Source organism: Equus asinus, chromosome 4 (genome assembly GCF_041296235.1).
Source record: "Equus asinus isolate D_3611 breed Donkey chromosome 4, EquAss-T2T_v2, whole genome shotgun sequence".
NCBI lineage: Eukaryota > Metazoa > Chordata > Mammalia > Perissodactyla > Equidae > Equus > Equus asinus.
Window position 1 is genome coordinate 49618948 of NC_091793.1, and position 23205 is coordinate 49642152.

Here is a 23205-nt window from a genome sequence, read left to right on the forward strand (position 1 = left end):
TGCTTGTTTTAAATAGTATTTCATTTAGTTATTGAGAGATTAACATGTACCTAAGCACCTTCAAAGACAATTTCCTTAGTTGAGAATAGTTCTCAGCTTCTCATAGGGATAGAAAGGGGTGGGGAGACAGACCTATAAACAAGGAATTATAATATTCTAATTTAAGTGCTATAGGTATTATGTTATAATATATAGAAGATCAGAAGAAGATGCAATTTACTAGTCTTGAGGACAGGAAAATGCCAACTTTACAGTAAAGGGTAAAGTTACACATGAAGAGCTAAATATAGCATAAAAGACTGAGCATTGCTGTGGACAATTACAGTGACTGGCAGTCTTCATTATTGATGCCCTTTTTTATACATCCACAGAGTTTATAGAGTAGAATTGTTACAATTAGCAAAGATCAACAGTAAACTGAGTTTATAGGGTAGAATTGTTATAATTACCAAAGACCAGCAGTAATTTTAACATCATTCTCCAATATGTTTACCAATTCTGTGGCTGGAGGAAATGAGAAATATACATGGGTTTTGCAACACTCAGATATAATTTACTATTTTTTTAAAAAGGTACATTGGAAATGCATGGGAAATAGAACCAAAAAACAGAGTATATACGCACTCCACATATATTTTCACTATCCAGTATCACAGAGCCAAAACAAGATTTGAACTTCTGGGCTAAGGAGATTTCCACACAGTGTTTTCTGTTACAGGATTGGTCATTCCAAAATGAAACCCTGTTATATCTTATTTTCAGCTTGGAATGTCTACTTCTTCCACCAAAGTCCCTCTTCATCCTGAAACACATTTGTCATTTTTAGGTACTTATTTTATTTTAAATCCTCAGGTATAAAATTTCTGTTGCCTTGAAACATCTTTTGGGGAAAAAACTTATCTTTAATTATTTTTCATACCATTATGAAGAAAATAGGTATAACAGATGAAATTAGAAATAAAAAATTCTAGATGTATATAAATAATATATTTTGAGAGTTACACTGTAGCTCTACAAATAAGCAGTTAATACATTATAAAGCCTATGCAGACCAAAGATTAATTGATCATGATTAAATAGTAAAAGATCAGAAAAAGTTAAGTGTAGAGCCAAGGCTACCAATTGTGTACTTACATTTAGGAAAAAAATTACAATTTTTTCATGGCATATCAATCATGTCTAGATAACTTTACAAGAACACCAGATCCAACATGAAAAATAAAAGTAATTATGGCATTCTGCTGGTGCTATGCACAGAGCAGAGCAAAAAGCTAAAATGCTGTCAGAGATACTATTTTTCCCTACCAATGGAGTTCCAACTGCAGACAAGGATTAGGATTCTTTATAATCTGGAAAGGTTACACCTTTGGAACCTACCCTTTTTCTTTTTACTAAATTGAACAGAGATTAGTGTGAAATTAATTACATATGAAGAGAATAATTCATTCTCATATAAACTTGAATAAAGCATTCATATCATGCTAGCATCAATTTTTACATTTATAACATTAATTAAAAATATATTCAGAAAATTGGTTCTTTTTCTTATAATGACAGCTTTAGATTCATTACTTTGTGGGTAATCTCAAATTGTAAATGCTATTCTAAATTTATTGAGGGGTGATTCTATTTTCATATTGTTTCATAAGCTTGATGACTTTTACTCTTTGAAGTCTCAATGTAATGAGAATACAATTGCTTAACTTATGGTAGATAGAGAACAGTTTGGAACAATTTCTATGATTTTCAGTTTAGCAAAGAAAGTTAGGAAGATATTTTAACATACAAGATAGCCTGGTTTCAGCCGTTCCTTATTTGACTTGAGTGACACTTTTAGAAACGTTCTAATGTATCAGTATGTTTTTTACAATATGGTACCTTAGCCTCTTCACAGAGCTCTAGATGTGATCTGATCAGTGTTCTGGACAGTGAAGTCATTGACTTATATTTGGACCATTTCATAATGCTGTTCTCATCAACCAGGATTCCTGGACCTTTTTCAGAACAGCTGTATTTTATGGTTGGTGTTTTAGGAAGCAGGCATAAAACCTTTCAATCATCCCTGTTAAATGTTGAGCACGCTTTCGGAGACCTTTGTTGGTACCTGCACTCCTCATGTGAGCAGTCCTCATTGCCATGCTTTCCGGATGTTTGCCTCTTTTGCATCTATCCAAGCCGTTCATAAAAACGTCTTCCCCAAGTCAAATCATCAAAGATTTCCTTCTGAGTAACTCTGGCTCAGTTATTAATCAGCATTAGCTTTATGCGCTTTTTATGAACAACTGGATATTTGTCTAACAGTACTGGTACCTGGCGGTTCAGCTGGCATACCTAAACATCACGAAAGATCCTGTGTAATTGTCTTTAATATCAAATGTCCACTTAGGTATGTATTACTAATTTTCAGAGAATTTGAGCATAACTAAATATGATTGATACGAAGCTCCACTTTGTACTTATTCTTTCTCGTTCAACGTATTTCAGGAGTTAGGTGTACCCAGTCGCTCCAACATATATCAATTATCATTATATAACATGAAAATATGATTGAGATTTTTAAAAATTCCTAATTAGATACTACTCTAATAGGACATTAGTGTGATTTTTTTGTTTGTTTGCTAGTTGGAAAACAATGTCATAACTCTAACTTTAAAATTATGTATGTTTTCATGGGCCGGCCTGGTGGTGCAGTGGTCAAGTTGCACACCTTACGCTTCCGTGGCCAGGGATTCGCCAGTTCGGATCCTGGGTGCGGACATGGCACCGCTTAGCAAGCCATGTTGTGGTAGGCATCCTACATATAAAGTGGAGGAAGATGGGCACGGATGTTAGCTCAGGGCCAGTCTTCCTCAGCAAAAAGAGGAGGATTGGCAGCAGATATTAGCTCACGGCTAATCTTCCTCAAAAAAAATTTAAAAAATAAAATAAAATTATGTATGTTTTCATATATTTAACCTATATTCCAACATAAAATCTTACTAAAGAAAAGAAAAATAACGTTCTTTAAAACATATCAATAAATTAATAGAATTAAAGTTTATAAAAATGTAATGGTATATTAAAATGCATATACACATAACAAATACTGTGACATTTCCATGGAAAATATCTATGTTAATTCATAAATAATCAAAAACTCACCATGAATTGCATCTTAACTTGAAGTTGTAAAGTTTGTTGATTTTTTTCTTATGAAAAATTAAGGCTCTGGAGTCATTCATGTTAATTCAGTCAAATTTCTTTCTCTGAATTTTTTTGTAGATGTAATATTTTTTACATGATAAACATATTTATCTCTTTTGCTAAACGTAATACAGGGCATACCTAGAGATCTGAACATAGAATAACCAAAACAATTTTATAAGTTTTAAGAAAGCAAAAATTAAAGAAATACTTCTTTGAGTTTCATTTATGTCTGAAACATTTGTAAATCATAATTATTTTCAAACTAAATATGCGGAGTCTTTGGCTCTACAATATAGGCTGGCTTAACCTTCCGTATCTGGAAGCTAGTTAGGAATTCCCAGAGTAATTAAGTACTTTCCAATTCCTCAATAACAATGTGGACCTCTAATTAATACAAAACATATGAGCAATGGACAACATTTTTCAGATTCTAAGAATCCTTTGCTTTTAGACAAATCATTTTTGAAGTTAGGTAGTAAATGCCACATGAAGACTCAGTTGTTGTTTTAAAGAAGTAGAGAGAAAGTTTCTTGCCTACATCAACGGCTAATTAGTGACTGTTTTTCAGATGAATTCATAATATACTTTTGAACTTTGCCTCCACTTACTGTGACGCATAATTCACAATGAGATGGGTCAATCTCCAACCCCATTGGAAATTCTATCATTGAAACACTAGAAGGATTTGCTTACAAGGAAGTGCCTTGATCCAGTGGTACTATGAGGTGACAACGTATTCATAGTATTCATGAGCATTTAGGGCTATAAATACTTTAATAATTTGCCAAATGTGACTGTTTCTGATAATGCTAATGGATTCAGCACAGTTTAATATGTATGGGATGTACATTACTGCACATATTTTGGTTTTTCTTCTAGGTAAGGGAGCGACTGAGGGTTTCTTTAGAAAGAGTCTCTGCACTGGAAGAAGAACTAGCTGCTGCTAATCAGGAGGTAACACACCAACTTTCTCCTCTTTTGAGGTGCAATATTGCTAACATTACAGCCCTTGTGTTTCACAGCACTTTTATTAAAACTGTCACAAAAAATAAATTACATTCTGTATATGCCACTGAACAAGGCCTATTGAAACGAGTTACCAGAGTTGTATTTTCTGATTCCTAGTGCTGCAGATCTGTCACTAGGAGACTAAAGGAAAATTATCAAGAGCTAGTGGCATATGAGCTAGTGAGACGGGATTTAGAGAGACTGAAATCAGAATGCCAGTCTTCCCAGGAAGTAAAACACAGCTCCCAAATTGGAAAACATGGCAAATATCTGTTCAACTTAGAAAATGTTACAAATGAAGTTAACTCCTTGGAGGGATAAATATATTTCCCCTCAGGTCTTTATTATTCTTATCTTCTAAAAGCATTGTGCTCATGTTTAGTGGCATTGTTGAATCCACTTCTTTTGTTCTCATTTGTGACTCTAAGAGAGTATTCTATAATTATGTCTGAGATTTAAAGAGTTGAAGATTTTACTTCTTTTGGTTATTGCTGCACAAATGAGCTTGGGTCATCAGACAAGATATATACATATATATAGTTATATATATATAAAACAAAATCTGCATAGCCCACTAAAATAGCCCCATCTCTCTCTGACGTTTATTTACATCATTACCTTTTTTCCCAGAAATTTGCTCCCATAATGTAAATATTGGTATGACTAGTAGTGGACGTGCTAAAACAATTCAGCAAAATCTACTTTTAAATAATTAAAGAAGTGGGAAGCTAATGTCATTAATTTTAAATTTTATTAGGGATTCTTAACAAAATAATATTTACACACATTATACACACTAACAAATACACATTTTCAAACGATGCTAAAAACCTTGTCCTGTACAACCTCCCTTGTTCTTTCAAATAAACTAGGCCAATTTAATGAGCTTATATGGGCTTTTGTTTGCTCTAGGTTTAACAGTTTAAACTTGTGACACAATGGCCTTTTAATTACAGGAAGAATGAGTTCCATGTGAATTAAAGGCTAGCGATGCTAAAAGCATAAATGGTGGCATCACAGTTTACAAAAACAGAGAGAGCTTTTTGGTGACCAGATCAGCTTAGTAACCTGGATGGTTTAAAAAAAAAAAAGGAAATAAGAAATTGGCATATCTCAGTCATCATAAAAGAAAAGAATCCCTGAGGTAATGGGTAATGACAAGAAGAACTTAGTCCATTTATGAGAGATAATAGATAAATTATCTATAAAGTGAGTGTAATTATTCCTAGAAGGTTCAGGAAGAAAATATTAAGTGTTTATTCATTTTGTATTTTAGCGTTATTAATTTTAATTTTTATATATGTTCAATTATATGTTTATTTTGGGTGCGTCCCTCAAAATATTTTATTGCTAACAGTAAACAAAGAGAAGGTTTGGTCACTACTAATATAAAAGGCTTGCTTAATATGTTAGTGATAAAGGTTCCACTTGTCTTAAATGAAAGAGTGGTGACACCACTTGGCCAAAGTACTTAGACTAAAATAAAAATGTTCCGTAAGTTCAAGCGAGGCTGTGAAAATTTGCTCCAGAAATGATAACTGAATGGTTCAATTATATATAAAATAGGAGAACAATACTTGAGAGAATAAAAGTGGAGGAAAGATTTTTGACTGTTGTCTTTAATATGATTTTAGCCCTCAAATATTATTGTAGTCTCTGGTAGGTAGTGTAGTACATTTGATTGCTTGTACATAGATTAAAGAAGTTTTAAATCATTAACATTACTTTCCAGCTACTGCAGCATATCTCAATGTTTTTTGTTTTGTTTTAAGTCATTTGTATAAGTACAAGGAAAATAATTGTGTGCTCATTATTAACTTCAATATATTTTGTTTTCGATTGTAATTAATTTCCATGTGGCTTAACCTGAATCCTATTTAGAAAGTCACAGATCCAGCAAAAATATAAAAAATAAAAGTTACTTTAGTTTTCTAGTAATAAGTTGTTTTATAGAATACATAGGAAAAGTCAACTTTTACTTCATTGAAATTTCATAATGAATAGTAAAAAAAAATCAGAACACGCCTACACTGTGAGTTCTCAATTCTTTGTAGTAACAGCAATTGTTAAAAGAAGTCTCTTTAAGTCAGTCATCATGTATTGATGATATCAAGATGCATTTAGAAAGCTGATAAAATAAGTTTAGAAAAATTTGTACTATTGGCAGCTTTAGAAAGGGGAACTAGATCAAGTGTGGATCTTAGAGGACATAATTCAAGAAAATATTTCAGAAAATAACAGCAAATATTTAGAGAAGAAACAAAACAAAACAATTTAAGAGCACATTCTTAAGAGCTAAACAAAAATTTGTAAGACAGACAAAAACAATGAAGTATTAGAACAAAAGTCCTACATATGACTAAATGAGGAAGGGGTTGGGGAAAATTTCACTTGATGCTTCAGATTTTGACTTAAAATTAAAATGTATTTACAAGTGTTCCTTATAGTTCAAATTCATTTGGTTCCTGAGTTCATATAGTAAGCTTGTTTGATTCCAGAGTTTCTGCTTGTGAGAATGACAGTTCAGATAGCAAGGATTTTATCCAATATTTTTTTGAATTATTTTAGTTCCTAAATTCAGAAAGGCATAATCAGACAGCAAGGGTTCAAACTGCCAGTAATAATACCTTGAGATATTTATGCATATATACACATGAGGAGTCTGAAAAGATGAGACAGTAGAGTTTATTCTATCATCATTATATTGTTTTAATAGAATTTATTCTATCATCTATACATCACTATTTTCTTTCTGTCTCTCTGTTTCTGTCTTTTTCTCTCTCCCTTTGTCCCATTCTCACTGATGGTTTTGGAGTTATCCTTTGACATCTTTTCTTTACATAATCTCTCCCATGGAGGCCTCATTAATTTCTTATCCATCCAAGGCTTCGACCATTCCTTCTGTGGAAAAGAAACCAAAATCCATAGCTCAAAGTTCGTGCTCTTTTCTGAGCTCCACAAAAAAGTTTTAAAGTTGGTTTGGCATCTCCACAGGGCTTTGCTAATGGTTGTATAGATTGCTCTCTGCCACAGGTGTCCAGTGGCAGGTGGGTGGGGAAAGAGGGGTAAAATCCAGCTCAGAGTCTGCTAATCAAAATATGCACGAGAGGAACTGTAACCGCCTATAGTGGGCAATTTTTCTAACTTACACGAAGGCACCATCTATGCTGGTGGGCCTGGATATCCACCGGGTTTTTCCGAGTGTCCCCCTAGATTCTCCATGGCAGTTTAATGTGATGAAATAAGTAGTCTATTAAAAAGAAGATGAGATAACTATATATGCTGTTCCGGAAAAAGCTGCAAAACATTCTACTATATGAAAAGGAAGAAGTTGCATAGAATGATCCCAATTTTGTACAAATACAGGTAATAGTAATATATGATTATGGGACTAGAAAAAAAGTTTTAGATATAAATACCAAGCTGTTATTATTAGTTGTCTCTGGTGTTTGCAAGTATATGTACTATATATTTCTTTAGTGTTTGAATTTTTAATAAATTTTCATGATAAACAAATAAAATAATAAAGATATTTTGGAGTCAGATAACTATCCATTATAGATAATTCTATTGAACATTAGTAACAATAACTAATATTTTCTGAGTGCTTTAGATGTGTAGGCACTATGCTAAATACATATGTATCAACAGAATACTGGAAGTCAAGTACTACTGTTATTTTACAGATCAGCCCAGACAGGTTGTTTCTCCTAATGTATCACTATTCTCTGCTACTTGAAAATATGGTTATCTTTGAATTTGTCTTAACTCTCTGCATTCAGGTTGTTCTAATCCATATATTTAACTGTGTCCACAATCTACCCCACATCCATTTACCCTCATCTTTTTCCGGATACGTTAAAACCACCAACGTTCAGATCTTCATTAATTCTCACCTAGAATATTATAATAGGTTTTTATCTATTCTTGTCTCCTATCCCTTTCTGCTATATAATTCTTCAAGGTTAAACAGGCTAAGCAGAGTTCCAACATATTGATTATTTTTCCTAATATTTTCTCATATGTAATATGTATTTCAATGTAATATATACCATATTAATATATTAATCACATAATATAATATGTATTTCTATATGTTAATAACATAATGATGTATATTACTAGACCTGTAATATACCGTCAAGAATTTCTTTAATGGCCCTAACCTAAAAATCCACCTTTAGCTCCCGCTACCCCTACTGCCCTGAATCGTTGTAATGTCTTGTTAAATTAGATTACTCATTGTTTTGAAAGCAGCCAACATTTTGCCTGACTCTAAATCTTACTTATGCTAATGTCTCTCTTGGAATGCCTCCACAACCCCAATTCACCCATTGAAATCATACTTCCTCATTTAAATTCAAGTTCAGACATTACCTTTTTAATGAAATCTTTTATGATTTCTTGCCTACAGTCATTGCTCCTTAGTTTACATTGCTAGAGCTCATTGCTTCAGCATTTATTATGACTGTTCAACAAGTACGAGAGTTAGTTCTATACCTGTCTAAATCTAAGCTGTTAGTTCCCTGAAAAAGTGGACCATGTCTCGCTTACTTGTGTTTATTTCACTCAGTACAGTGACATGAGCCTTGCAATCAATATGTATTTGTCAAATTGCATTGTATAGAGTTTGTTCTCACCGGTATGTTCACATTGTTCCTTGATTAGTCCCTTAATAGATAGTTTGAACAGTCTTAGGCATGTTCAAGAAGAGCAATACATTGATCTCAGGCATTAAATGATCAAGATGTTTGTTCTTTCAGAATATGACTATTGAGCAACTGCCATGTGCAGAAAGTTCTATGAGTCTCTGACAGGGAGGAATAGGAAAAATAAAATGATAAAAGAAACATTACGCAAATTTTCATGTAATTTTCCCCTCTAGTAACGGAGACATATATAAACTATAAGTAAGATGTAATTTAGTGCAAAACGAAATAAATGCAAAATAGAGGCCCAAACAAAGTACAAACAAGCAGCGAGGAGAAGAGTATTTATTTTGAACCAAAGGATCAGAGAAGGCTTCACCCTTGAAGGAACACTACGATTTGGCTTCAAAACTGTGGAAAAACATTTTAAGCTGAGCAGACTATGATTAATAAAATCTGAAATTGCCTGTTTCAAGAATAATGGATGATATTATATTGGTAAGAATCAAGGTGTGAAAAAGAGTAGAAGAGGAGGGTGGAGAGGTTGATGGGACTCGGATTCTAGAGGACCCTGAATGCCGCGTTCAAAATTTGGAATTCATACTGTATGAAATGAGAAAGCACTGAAGGTATAGTTTTGTTTTGTTTTTGTACTTTGTTTTTTGTAATTTTTGGGTTTTTTGGCTTTTTTGGTAAAGTACAAACTACTGAAGTATGTTTTTCTTTTCTTTTTGTAAAGTGTGGGGATAGGATGGAGTAGAGCTGGAAGGTTGACAGAATCTGCCAGTGCTGACTGACATAATGATCCGATATGTGATTGTGATCATGACACATCAATTCAGCAAACATTTATTGGGCATCTTCTATTTGCCAGGCATTGTGTTAAGTGCCGGGTATAAATATATAACTAAAACTCAGATATTAATAAAGCAATGGTTCTTCTCTCAAGTTTATTATGGGAACGAGCATGGTAAAAAGTAATTGTAGTGAGGAGCTATTATTTAATGGGTGTGGAGTTTCACTTTGGGAAAATGAAAAAATTCTGAAGATGAGTGGTGGTGATGGTTGCCTAATAATGTGAATGTACTTACTGCTACTGAACTGTACACTTAAAAATGGTTAAAATGGTAAAATTTATGTTATGTATATTTTATCACAATAAAAAAGTAGATAACACAATATGACTAAAGTGAAAATGAAAGTAAGTACAAGGATTAGTAGTACTACGAAAGAGAGTAGTTAATTCTATGGGCATGAATGAGGAAAAGCAGATGGTATACAAAAATTTTCCTAGAGAAATCTTGCCATTTGCAACAACATGGATGAAATTTGAGGGCGTTAAGTAAGTGAAATAACTCAGAGAAAGACAAATGCTGTAGGATCTCATTTTTATGTAGAATCTAAAAATGTTGAACTCACAGAAACAGGGTAGATTAGTGGTTTCCAGGGGCTGGGGAAGTGGGGGGAATGGGGAGATATTGGTCAAAGAATACAAATTTTCGGTTATAAAATGTGTAAGATTAGGGGATGTAATGTACAATATGGTAACTATGGTTAACAATATTGTATATTTGAAATTTTCTGAGAGTAGATCTTAAATGTGTCTTCACCAGGCACTCAGACAAATGGTAACTATGTGAGTTAATGGACGTATTATCTAATATTATTGTGGTAATCATTTCTCTCTATATATATATATCAAATATTCACATTTTGTACCTTAAACTTACACAATGTTATTTGTCAATTACATCTAAATAAAGCTGAAAAAATATTTTCAAATCTTCCTAAAGGAAAACAAAGTGTACCTAGAATTTGGAGGGTGACTGCAAAGAGTTTATCAAATAGATTTGGAGGAAGAAAAGGGTAGCGGGCAGGAGCGGAGATAGGCTTGAGGCTGTAGAGGCAGGCAAATCTGAGTTAGGGATGGCTGCAGCTCGGGCTTCATCCTGTAGTCAACAGTGAGCCAACAAGAGACTTTTAGGAGGGAAGGAGATGATCAGATTTTCAATTTTGCAAGCCAGTGGCACCTCCAAAAGTTAAAGGTAAAAAGCGTCTATGAAAGTCAAGGGGACCGTGTGTGTAGTTGAGATTTGTAAAAATCATTATGAAATTTTGAAAAAAAACAAGGGGCTAATGTCAGAAAATATTGAACTCTGTAGAGTCTCGCCTTTCTTATGGTCTTTTAGTAATGGAAAATATAGATATAAATGAAAGAATCAAAACAACCTTGTAAATAAATATATACACGTGATGAAAATTTGCTGTCATTTTCTGTCTCCTTGAACAGCCCCCCAGAGGCAGATTCTATTGTTAATGCTGAATGCATTTTCCAGGCCATTGTCCTGAAAAAGTGAGTCCTGATTCTTTAGACATGGAAAATATAATAACGTCTTTATTTCTTGCAGAGTATTTTTGTTACTGCCTAAAATTGGAAAACAACAAAAAAAATGTACAATAAAGGGAAGTGAAAAGCGGAATAAATAGATTACACCTTAACAATGTGTTCTCCTTTAGCAGAAGCCCACATACTTTTTTAATTATTTAATTAAACCAGACAAAATGGATTATTCAGAAGCTGGAGTAAAAATTCAATTGACCGACTAATTTTCATTGAACACACAGGTGTGCTTATTTTAAAAGCTTTTCTACATGATTGTGTTATACATAAAAAGAATTGGCATGTTTAGTTGTAGGCTGAACTATATTTTGTATATTGCTTTCATTCTATGTTTGTTTATTCTAACCACTGAATTTACCAACTTTAAATTAGAATTTTCTTAAGGAAATTAGCATTTCCTTTACGTCATCTACAACCAGCCTTATCCCTGAAGTCTAATTTCCTCAGAAAAAATTAAAGAACTTTCAGAGGCAAATCAATTATCTTTCATATTCTTAAGAATATTGGATCATGGTGGTGAGAGGCATGAGAAGCAGGAAATTGACATTTTGGAGGTTTATAAGACCACGGACCTTGCCATCACTTTAAATGCATTACCCTATTTAATCATCACAACAGTCCTTTAAGTTGGGTTAATAACCAGTACTCTGTTGAATTCATGGAAATTAATGGACACCTGGAAAACGTGCATGGATACAGGCAAAGGTGGAATCTACCCAGAAGCAAATAAAAGGCTGAAAAAGAGCAATCAGAGATGTGAGACTCAAATGAGTCAAGAGTATTGAAGCAAAACAGAGATAGAGATAAAGAGAAAGAGAGTTTTAAGTGTAAGGATTGGAGGTGATTGACAGTGTCAAATGTTTCTTGAATGCCTGTAGGATTATATCTAATAAGAGGTGATTAGATTTAAAATTAGAAAGTCACTGGAGGGCCGGCCTGGTGGCTCAGTGGTTAAGTTCTCACGTTCCACTTCTCAGCAGCCTGCGGTTCGCCGGTTCAGATCCCGGGTGTGGACATGGCACTACTTGGCACGCCATGCTGTGGTAGGCGTCCCACATATAAGGTAGAGGAAGATGGGCACAGATGTTAGTTCAGGGCCAGGCTTCCTCAGCAAAAAGAGGAAGACTGGCAGTAGTTAGCTCAGTGCTAATCTTCCTCAAAAAGCAAAAAAAAAGAAAGTCGCTGGAAATGTTTGCAAAGACAGTTTCAATAAAGTATAATGGAAGGAGAATAGCTGTAATGACAAGAATTTGTGAGTCAATCAGAAGTTTAAAAATGGGAGAGGGTGAGTAATACTCTTGAGAAATTTGGCAAAAAGGAGAAGGGAGGGTAAAAGCTGAATAAGTAGGCAGTATTCAGAGATAGTTCACTGAAAATGCTAACAGCCAATGGAAAGAAAGAAGGAAGAAACAAAGGAAAAGGGATTATCGATGGACAACACAGTAGAGGATAAGCATGTTTCAAGGTCAATCACAAGTAGTAGAAGGAGAACAGAGTGTAATGTCGAGATGAATGAAGATTTTTATTTGGAGAAGGAAAAAAGAAATTTTATCAGAGAGATTCTTCCCAAGGAAACAGGGGTCATCTGATAAGGGAGGTGGGAAAGAAGTTACCTTTTATGAGTTTAAGGAGATTGAGAACAAGACAATGTAGAATATGGAAAGGAACCAATAAGGCTAAGCAAGGAAATTTTAGTGTGACGTGGTAGACCCAAAGGAGGTTGTCATTAAGTTACCCCAGCAAATTAAATAAGGCCAGTTTCCACAGCACTTCCCAACTGAAACAACATGGATTCTTCCACAGTATTTCCTTGTCTAAATCTATGAAGTTATGTTAGTCATCCTAATTTGAAAGGAAGAGATACAAACATGAAATTAAAGTTGTCTCAGATCACTTTGGCCACTTCAAATAAATCCATAGGTGAAATGTTTCTCTAAAAACTTGACAGGGCCAAAAGTCAGGAAGCTTCTGAAATCATGAGCAACTCAGCTATATTTAAATAATTTGAAACAAATCTCATAGCTGAAAATGATCCAGAAAAACACGTGGAAAGTGGGAGAGTTGTTGAAGTAGTACCTATTAAAGGAATTTTCTCTGGGGAATTAATAGCAATATATATCTGAAGTTACAGGATCACTTATTTGGAGAGTTAATGAAATGACCAACTCATTTTTCTCTTCAAATTAAAACTGCCATTTCAGTGATTGGAAAGCTCCAGATGTACAAAAAGAGACCATTGCAAAAGTACTTGAGTTAAATTATTTCAGAATCCTAAAACTGATAATTATTTATCTTGGTAGACCCTTTGCCAATTACTCATTTCTTGGTTCTTTTCATTCAATTTCCTTTCCAGTTTTATGAGATAAAAGCAGATTTAATTTTTTGTGTCTATCCTTGCCTTTATAAAAACAGTTAATCTTACAACTTTCCAATTTCCTGTATGTTTCTGTATACCACATATTCTAGTTCAGCTAATTAGCTTATTTTCATCATTAGTAAATGTGTGAAACTATTTTCATCATTAGTGAATTCCCTGACCAACTTTGAATTAACACTCTAATAGAAAGTCAAATACAGGTTTTTTGTTCTATTAGCATTTGATGCAAGTCACCATGGCTAAACTTGCCAGAGAATAGTATTTGTTTAATGACAACAGTGTCTGCATAAGGTAATGACATCCTTGCAGCTCCAAACTTAGATTCCTTGAAGACTATGTAAAACTGTCTCAAGTGATGTTTTCAGCCTGCCTGCGAACTGTTGTGACTTTCCGATAGAGTCACTTATTGGAAACCTATTCTTCCTGTTGGAATTTTATAATTTTTGGTTAGAAAATTGTATAGTTCCTAATTGATTTTATTTCATGGAAGAGTTTAATGATAGTTGAACAAAGTCCTTTTTTGCCTTATATTGATAAACTCCAAGTTTCAGCGTTGTCAAACTGGTAGCTATTCGTGAAGGCCTACAATTTCTTATTATGTCTCTTGGATATCCTTTATGACGATCCTGCGTTGTAAAGATAAGTGTAGGAACTGTAAATTACCCAAGTTATTATCATTAATAGAAAATATCTTCTTTGCTGTTGGTAATAGCACTGTTCCAATACAAAGACTCTTTCCCAAATAAAAGGAAATCAAGATGTCTTACAAGAGCGTTTGTTAAAACCCAACAAAGGAAAGAGAGCCGAAGAAATTGCCATTTGCTACTTCCACTACTTTTGCTGTTTCCAAGACCTGTATGGAGCAATTATTTAAAATATAGTGAAAATTATCTTTTGTTGTATATGAGATATTTGAAGTCTGTTTGCAAATCTTTTCAGACTCTCTTTCCTGTTCTGATTAGAATCTTTTCTTTGATGAAAGCAAAGAATTTGTTTTTCTTGTAATAGAAGAAATGGTTATTTTATCTTTGCAAGTAGAGATTATGAACTGCTTTTTTTCTCTCTCTATTAATAACAAGATCATTCTTGATATTAACACTTTGATCATAAGCATTATAAATTGACCCATTTCATTTTACCTGTGTATTACTCGTCTGGTCTTATGAATTTTAAAGCTAACAATTTAAGAAAGATAACTTATCTTCTAAAAAATTTAAGTGGAATACTGAAATTTATTGAGTAAAAAGGTATAAAGTAAAACAAAAAGGCATTTTTTTTAAGTCAAAAGATTCCAGTTTGAGTCCTATATATATCATATATCAATTCCATAATCCCTGGCAATTTATTTAACCTCTCCGAACCTGAATTTTCTCATCTGTGAGATGAAAACTAATAAATTTTGGACTGGCCTATCTTTCAAAGAAGTCATGATATTTGGATGAGATAGTAAACATGGAAGCACATTGTAAACTTGTACTAAAGTTGCATTGCTATTACTAGTCTCAAAAGGACAATATCAGCTAGTTATTAGTTGAGTAGAAGAAAAGTCTTTTCTGTTGACAATTTAAACTTGCTGATAAACAAGATGACAGTACCTTATTTTATACACGGGACTACATCTCCTGTTATTGGATAAACAAATACCTTATTTGTTCATAGGATGATTCTGTAGCACTGCATGCATTTCATAAATGATTTTGCCATTCACTTATTTAGGCAGTAGGTAAAAATAATAGCACCTACAATTTGGGGGGAGATTATTGTGTGCCTGGCACTATGCTAAGCGCTATATACCCCCCCCCAAATGCACACACATACTTTTCAGTTAATCATCACAATTAACTAGAGAAAAGTGTAACTATTACTACTAGCATTTTGCAAATGAGGAAACTGAGGCCTGGAGGAACTCAGTGAATTGTTTGCGTGTTATCACTAGTTGGAAGGAATCCAAAGCCAGGATATCGGACTCCAGACATGAGTGTTTACCAGTAGCCACTAGATCATGTTCACCACCCAAAGTCTAATCATAATCCATCACCAGAAATTGGAATATAATGATGTGCACCTGAAATTTTTATAATGTTATAAACCAATGTTACCGCAATAGAAATAAATAATCTAGAATATACTATAAAAAAGTGAATTGAGTTAACATGATTATTAAATACATGAGAAAATACCATGCTAGTCTCCGACTCACAGTATCTGAATATATATCCAAAATATTGTTAATTTTTATTGTTCTTTAATACCTCAACTTGTCACTCACTGCTCAAAATTATGCTTATTTTATGCTTTGATTATAAATCTTTTGTAGTTGCAGTCCTATATTTAAGAATATGTCACAATAGTTTTGTAGGATTTCATACCCAAGAATATTCCTAAAATTATTCTCAAAAGAAAAAGTAGCCACTAGGCTGTCTGACCTTTCTCTTAACAACAAAATTTCTTTATGTATGAAAACTGTATCTGTAAATCAAGTTTACCTTCTACCAATTACTTAAATTCATCATCACATCTTCACATTTGTTATATTTCTATGGGTTATTTCGAGGTTCATAGCTTCATTATATTGACAGACAGATAAAACAAGTAACTAAATTAATATGGACTCTGATTTACGTTTCATGCATGACTGAGCTGACATCCAACTGTGAGTTGCCTTGCCTTACTGGGTATTTGCGCTAGAATATTAAGCTCCATCTGTCCATCATGACCACCTCATAGCAAAGACTCCAGTCCAACATGGTCCTCAAACCAAGGCATTCAACTATCTTTGCACACTTCTGACCACAATGGCAGAAACCCTAATGATTATTGAATTTACTGCTGAGGTCCGTACCCCCTTGAAATTTAAGGTAGCTCATTCACTTAATATCAGAATTACTCTCATCACAAGGAGCCTGCATAATTTTGGACACACTTCCTGTAACAACCAAAGCAATTTTATCTGTACATCAATTCAATATAGTACTTCTAAAATGTATAGCTGGCTCCAAATCATAAAATTCCTTTGCATAATTTGCTTTTATCCTTTCTTACTGATAGAGTTTAATCACACTTTTTATTGGCTCAACACATACACACAATGACTTCTATCTTTGGATTGAAGTGCCTGCCACAGTTGTCACCACTTCTAGCCAGCGGGATATGGAAGAGGATCAAGAAGCATATAAGGATAATTTTTAGAATCATGATAAGGAAGTATCATGAATGATTTTTGCTCACATCTCTTTGAACAAAACTTGGTCTCACAGTCACTCTAAACTGTAAAAGAGAGCAGCAAGTGCAATCTCTATTTGGGTGGCCAAATGCAGGAGTTCTATTGCTAAAGATTGGGAGAATGGATATTAATGTGCAACATATAGCATCTAGAACACATGGAATATAAAGAATGCTTGGAATTCAACAGTGAATTTACTAAAGTCATATAAAAATATATTTACAAATATCACTAGCTTTCCCGCACCAGCAGTAAATTAAATAGAAATGAAAAGTAACAAAATCAAAATAATAAAAATTGAAGACCATGAAAAATGACTAATCAAAAATGTATGCAAGGAGCCGGCCAGGAGGCGCAGCGGTTAAGTTTGCATGTTCTACTTCGGCGGCCCGGGGTTTGCTGGTTTGGATCCCGGGTGTGGACATATCACCGCTTGGCAAGCCATGCTGTGGCAGGCATCCCATGTATAAAGCAGCTCAGGGCCAGTCTTCCTCAGCAAAAAGAGGAGGATTGGCAGCATATGTTAGCTCAGGGCTAATCTTCCTCAAAAAGAAAAACTGTATGCAAGGATAATAATTTAAGACTTTATATTTAGCAGAAACAGCATTCATTCAACAAACATTTATTAAAACAGCTACAATAGTAACTAATACTTATATAGTACCTACAGCACGAGAGGCCCTCTTCTAAGTGTTTTCTACATTTTGACTCATTTTTTCTTCACATTAGTAACCTTTAGGGCTGTTATTACAAACATCATCATTTATAGAAAAGGAAATTGAAGCACAGAGGAGGTAAATAATTTGTTAATGTTCATATCGACAGAAAGCGGTAGAACCGGAAATCTACTTCATAGTTCATGCCCTTAATCGCGCTCTATCCTATCTATTGCACAGGTACCAAGCACAGCATGGGGCCTTGAAGACACATAACAGTAACCAAGCCAGAAGTAACCCCTGCCCTCAAAGAGTGTATATTGGACACATATAAATTTAAAAATAATTTTAGGGAGCAGATAAACTCTATGAAATAAATTACACAGAGCTATGGATAGAGAGTATTGCAAATATAACCCATACTTATTTTCTAAATTTTTTGTGTCAAATCAGTTCTTTCTTTTGTAATATTATTAATCGATGTCACCATGTCATGTAAAACATTCCTGTTTAGATGTTACTCAACCAAAGAACATATGAAAAAACACATTTACTCCATCAAGTAATCACATTTTCAGGGATCATTGATCCTGTTTCTACTGATTTAAATGACATTAGAAGCAATACGTGAAAGTGAATAAACAGCCTAAGTCTAAAAATCAGGAAATAGAGTTGTGCCGACTTTCACTGGGTTCAGTGGAGCAGTTTTTAAAAAAAGAGATGAACCTGAGCCACCACATCACGGGTCAGCAAACTTTTCTGTAAAGGTCCAGCTAGTAAATATCTCAGGCTGTGACAAGATGGCCTGTGTTACTGCTACTCCACCATTGGAGAGTGAAAGCGGTCACGGGCAATTATATAAACAAATGAGCTTGACCATGTTCCAATAAAAATGTATTTAGGGTCACCGGAAATTTAATTTCTTATAACATTCATGTGTCACAAAGTATTATTTTTCTTTAGATTTTTTTCAATGGTTCAGAAATGTATAAGCCATTTTTAGCTTGCAGGCCTGACAGAAACAGCCAGGCTGCAGGCTGGAGTGGCTCCCCCTGCCCAGATGGCCACTGAGGTCACATCCCAGAGGCTCCCTCTGCCACAGGCTGGGCTGCACTGGAAGACTCCATGCACATTGGTCCTCATGGAAGAGTGTGTAATGGTCACTCTGAAGTTTACTAAAATCAAGATTCATTAAAATGGAGTCTGCATTTTTAAGAAGCATCATAGGTGATTTTGATGCAAGTGATTTTGAACTGCCAATAAGAGCCTTGGCCTAAAAATAACATAAATGTAGAACGTAGAACTACTATTGCACAAAATTGGGATCTCTTGCCCAATGCACGTAAAAAAAAAAAAACCCTGTTAATTACAGCATGAGCTTTCAGGAAAAGAAAACAGCTTTATTCTTCAAGATCAATCTGCAGGGAGACAGCGGGGGTGTGCCCTCAGATCTGTCTCCCCACTTCAGGATTGGGGGCAAAATTTAAGAGGTTAGGGAGCACAGACTGGCATGGGGAAATGCTGGCCAGACAGGTTTTGATTGGTGGGCTTCAAACATTAATGGTAAGGTTCTAAACATTTATGATGAGGTGGGAAGGAATTTTAACACCAGGTCTTCCTGAATGACACATGCCTCACTTCTGATAAGAGTCTGACTTTGAAGTTCCAGTCACGTCCTGGTCCTTTGGTTCCATGGGGAGGAGGATCTTTGGTTCTTCGGTCATTTCAGGTCAAGATTTCTTCTTCTGTGCATGCTCTGGCTGTGTGACTTTGCAAATCTCCTGGAAGACTATTTCTTTCTTTTTTTTTTTTTGGTAAGGTTGGCACCTGAGCTAACAACTGTTCCCAATCTTCTTTTTTTTTTTAATTGCTTTTTCTCCCCAAATCCCCCCAGTACATAGTTGTATATTTTTTAGTTGTGGGTCCTTCTAGCTGTGGCATGTGGGACGCTGCCTCAACATGACTTGATGAGTGGTGCCATGTCCGCGCCAGGATCCGAACCAGCGAAACCCTGGGCCGCTGAAGCAGAGCATGTGAACTTAACCACTCGGACCCAGGGCAGCCCCGTGGAAGACTATTTCTTAATTACTCTGTTGATAAGATGGGGTCAATTGAACTGGATCTGGAGGGCCCATGGCTACAGACCCCATCAGCTGAAGATCACAAAACAGTGAGATAAATATGATAACAGAAATAAGAAGGAGAAAAACATACGAAATACTCTATGAAAAGTGGAGAGTAAGGAGTTGGTAGAAGTTAGTGTGGGCAAGTGAGGGGAAAGTGGTGAGTATAAAACCTTCATTCTATATAGAATACTTTTAATTGGGTGCTGTGGATATATCCTGCCCTGGCTAAGAAAAGAAGTCTGAGGACAAGAAAGGAAAGGAGCAAATACACTGCCAACAGGAGCTGTAATTCCTGCCCAGGGAATTTACTTTCTCCCTAAGTGGTTCTGCATTTGCTGGCTCTGTGACTTTAGGTAATTTCTTTATCCTCTTTGCCTCAATTAGCTCAACTCTAATAATAGAACTTAGAAGGTTGTGAGGTTTGAATGAGTTAATATTGTAAAGAGCTTAAAACGTGCTTGGCACAAACTATCTTTCAGTAGATATTATTGTTATTGATGGTGATGAGGTCATTGTTGTCTTTTTAGCAGTGATATTATCCTTCTTTCAAAGACGATTGGACTGAGATCCAGGAGGTGGAGTGTGGGTCCCACAGTGGGACTGACTAGGTGGCAATTTGTTGGGGACAGGAAGAGGTTTATCATTCATTCTCTGTAAACTGCATTTTCTTCATCCATAAAAATAAAAATATAAAGGCCATATAATTTCTGGTCGCTTCCCATACTGACATTTTGTATTGTGTACACATTTAAAAATCACATTAAAATAAAATTGAAATACGTGCCAATGAATATAACACATGATTATTACCATTAGAACCCAAGCAAATGGATTGCTTTAAAAGGAATTGTTAAGAATAATGGGTTTAGTATGCTTCTTTTGTTATTTCTAAGGAAGGAACTAAATGAATAAATCCTTTTTGTTTCCCTGGCTTGCTTTTTTACATGCGAGAATGACTAATGGATATTGTTTCTGCTTTTTACATTTTCTCAAGTACTTTTCAAGCACTTTGAAATGTTTTTCTTTCCCTTAAGACTCTTTCCCTCAGCATAACAGAGCTGAAAAGAATTGTTCCAGGACACAGCCTATAATTTTGTCACTTCTGCAGTGATTGGGGAAAAAAAAAAGAACCCAGAAAACTCAAGTATATACTTACAGTGTTAGCCATGCCTGGCTGAGGAGGCCAAATTTTATGGTGCTGAAAGGGGAATACAGTCCATCTTCACAGAGATTAATTTGATTGCTTCATATACTTTTTGGCCACTTCTATTTTTGAAGTGTTATTGAGGTATAATTGATACACCAAAAATGCACATATTTAATGTATACATTTTGATGAGTTTGGACATATGCATATACTCATGATGCCATCACCACAGAATCAAGGTACTAAACATATCACCTCCCAAAATGTGCTGTGTTCTTTCGTTTTTGTTTTTATTTTTATTTTTGTTTTTATCATAACACTTAACATGAGATCTATCCTCTCTTAAAAAATGATTAAAGAAGACAATTTAGATGCTACAAACCAACTTTATTTAACACTTCACGAAGGGAAGTCTATCTGGGAACTATGAAATGAGACAGAAGGCAAGAAGTGTTTCTAGGATAAAGAATAAAGAACAAGGAAGAGAAAAATAAAAAACACCTGATCAACTTGGGCCATATAGTCAATCTTGGGGTGAGAAGGCTCAGGCCTGGCTTGGCTTTGGGGCTTGGCTGACTGGAGATACCGCAATTCTGGTCAAGCTGGCGTTCACAAGGACATGAAAGTTAGCGAAGTTCCAGTTGGCACCCGGGCAGGAGTGCTGCACCGTAGGCCTAGAAAGTTATTTCAACAGTCCTTAGCATGTATTTTAAAGTGCACAATACCTTATTGTTAACCCTAGGCACCATGTTGAATAGCAGATCTCTAGAATGTCTTCATCTTGCATACTGAAACTTTATACTCCTTGAACAACTACCCAGTCCTCCCTTCCCTTGACCCCCTGAATACACCAGATCTCTTGTCTGATCTCGGAAGCAAAGCAGGGTCCAGGCCTGGTTAATACTTGGATCAGAAAGGTTAATTTTAATGTGACATTTTAAAAGATTCAAATATTTGTTGCTGGAAATATAGCATGTTTGCCTTATTAAAATACAACATTTCATTCTAAAACATCCAAAAATTTCTGATAGCAGATGAGCCACTTAAATAAAGAGATGACAGAGAAATGATTAGTCCTATGTAGATTCACCTTTATTAATTTAATAATCAATATTTGATCAAAGCATTTTAATAGTTCTTAGTATACATAAAGTAACTAAAGTAGAAACTCTTATTCATGTCTTAACACATTTCATAAGAAATAAACATTTATTGAGACTTTTGAAGACAGAGACTCATTCACAGCGCACTTGCTGCTCTGTAAACTGATGTGTGGGGACCCACTGGCTATTCAGTTTGCCGTGACTCTCTTCTCAGCATAACTCTCTCTCTCATTTTTGCTTTTCTTTTTTTTTGGAAGGAAAAAAAGGCGAAAGGGAGGGATAAACACTGCAGTCGTTGTCCTGCCCTTAGCTGAGGGCCAATTCAAATTAGTGTATTTTGATACTTCTGACTTTAGAGCTAGGAGGCCCAGCGGGAGCGGTGGCGGGAGTGAGAATGGGGAAGGAAGCCTCCGGTCTGTGCCAAGAAGTACTTTATGATAATCGATACCTTTATTAAGTCCTATTTGCTACTTTCATTCTGCGACACGTTAAAAGATAAACTGAGGCATATTAAATATTTTAAGAGTTTATTTGAGCAAAACACTATTTGAATCCAGCAGCGCCAAACCGGAAGTGATAAGGAGCTCTCCCGCCGGGAGCAGGGGAAAGACAGAGAAAGAAAGGAAATTATTTGATTGGGTGTAGTTTGAAGCCTGGTTGGCTATTTGTGGCTGGTTGTCCCTAGCGTTTTGATTTTGTAGCCTTGAGGCATTGATAGGCTTAGAGTTTGCTTTGCTTCTGTAGGTCGCCATGGCATCAGAGCCCCCTCAGTCTGATGACCTCCTCCTTTAGTTAATTTAACAGACACCTCATTTATTTTTTGAATGGGATTCTGCTGTCTTCTCCAGGGAGGGGAGAAGTTGTTAGCAATGGCATCTTCCTGGGTGATGGAGATTCTAATGTATTTTTTCCATGAAATTCAAAACTTTCAAGTGAATTACTTCCAACGTTGAGCCCTCAACACTGAATTATTGCAATTATTTTACACTTGGGGTTGTACTTCTCAGTGTCATTTATTTACTTCAGTGAATATTTTCAACTCCTCCTCATTTACTTATCTGCTTATTTGTATTTTAAATAGAGGCTTGTTTTCTTGCAATGGTAAATATAATTTGTTCAGGAAGTATTTTCTTACTACTGAAACTTTTGGGAAACTGTTTAGGACTTGTTTTGCTTTTGTTCTCTGGGTTAATTCTTGTATGTTACCTCCTCAACAGCTTTCTTGGTCATTTTTATTATTATTCTTCCATCTTATGTCACTCTTAGCTGCTGACTTACTACAATATCAATCTTGTGCCTTAACAATGCCTACTAACTCTTCTGCCCAAT

General features: G+C 35.0%; 1 protein-coding gene across 24 annotated transcripts in view; it reads left to right on the forward strand.

The window, feature by feature from the left end:
• Positions 1-23205, forward strand: part of PPFIA2 (PTPRF interacting protein alpha 2) — a 450745-nt gene that overhangs the window by 278623 nt on the left and 148917 nt on the right. For 20 of the 24 annotated variants that reach the window (XM_070507223.1, XM_070507232.1, XM_070507235.1 and 17 more), the window contains one exon: positions 4066-4140. The exons of the other annotated variants lie outside the window; for them this stretch is intronic. In XM_070507223.1, coding sequence (XP_070363324.1) covers positions 4066-4140 — 75 coding nt within the window. The remainder of the gene's footprint in view (positions 1-4065; positions 4141-23205) is intronic. 24 annotated transcript variants of the gene reach the window in all.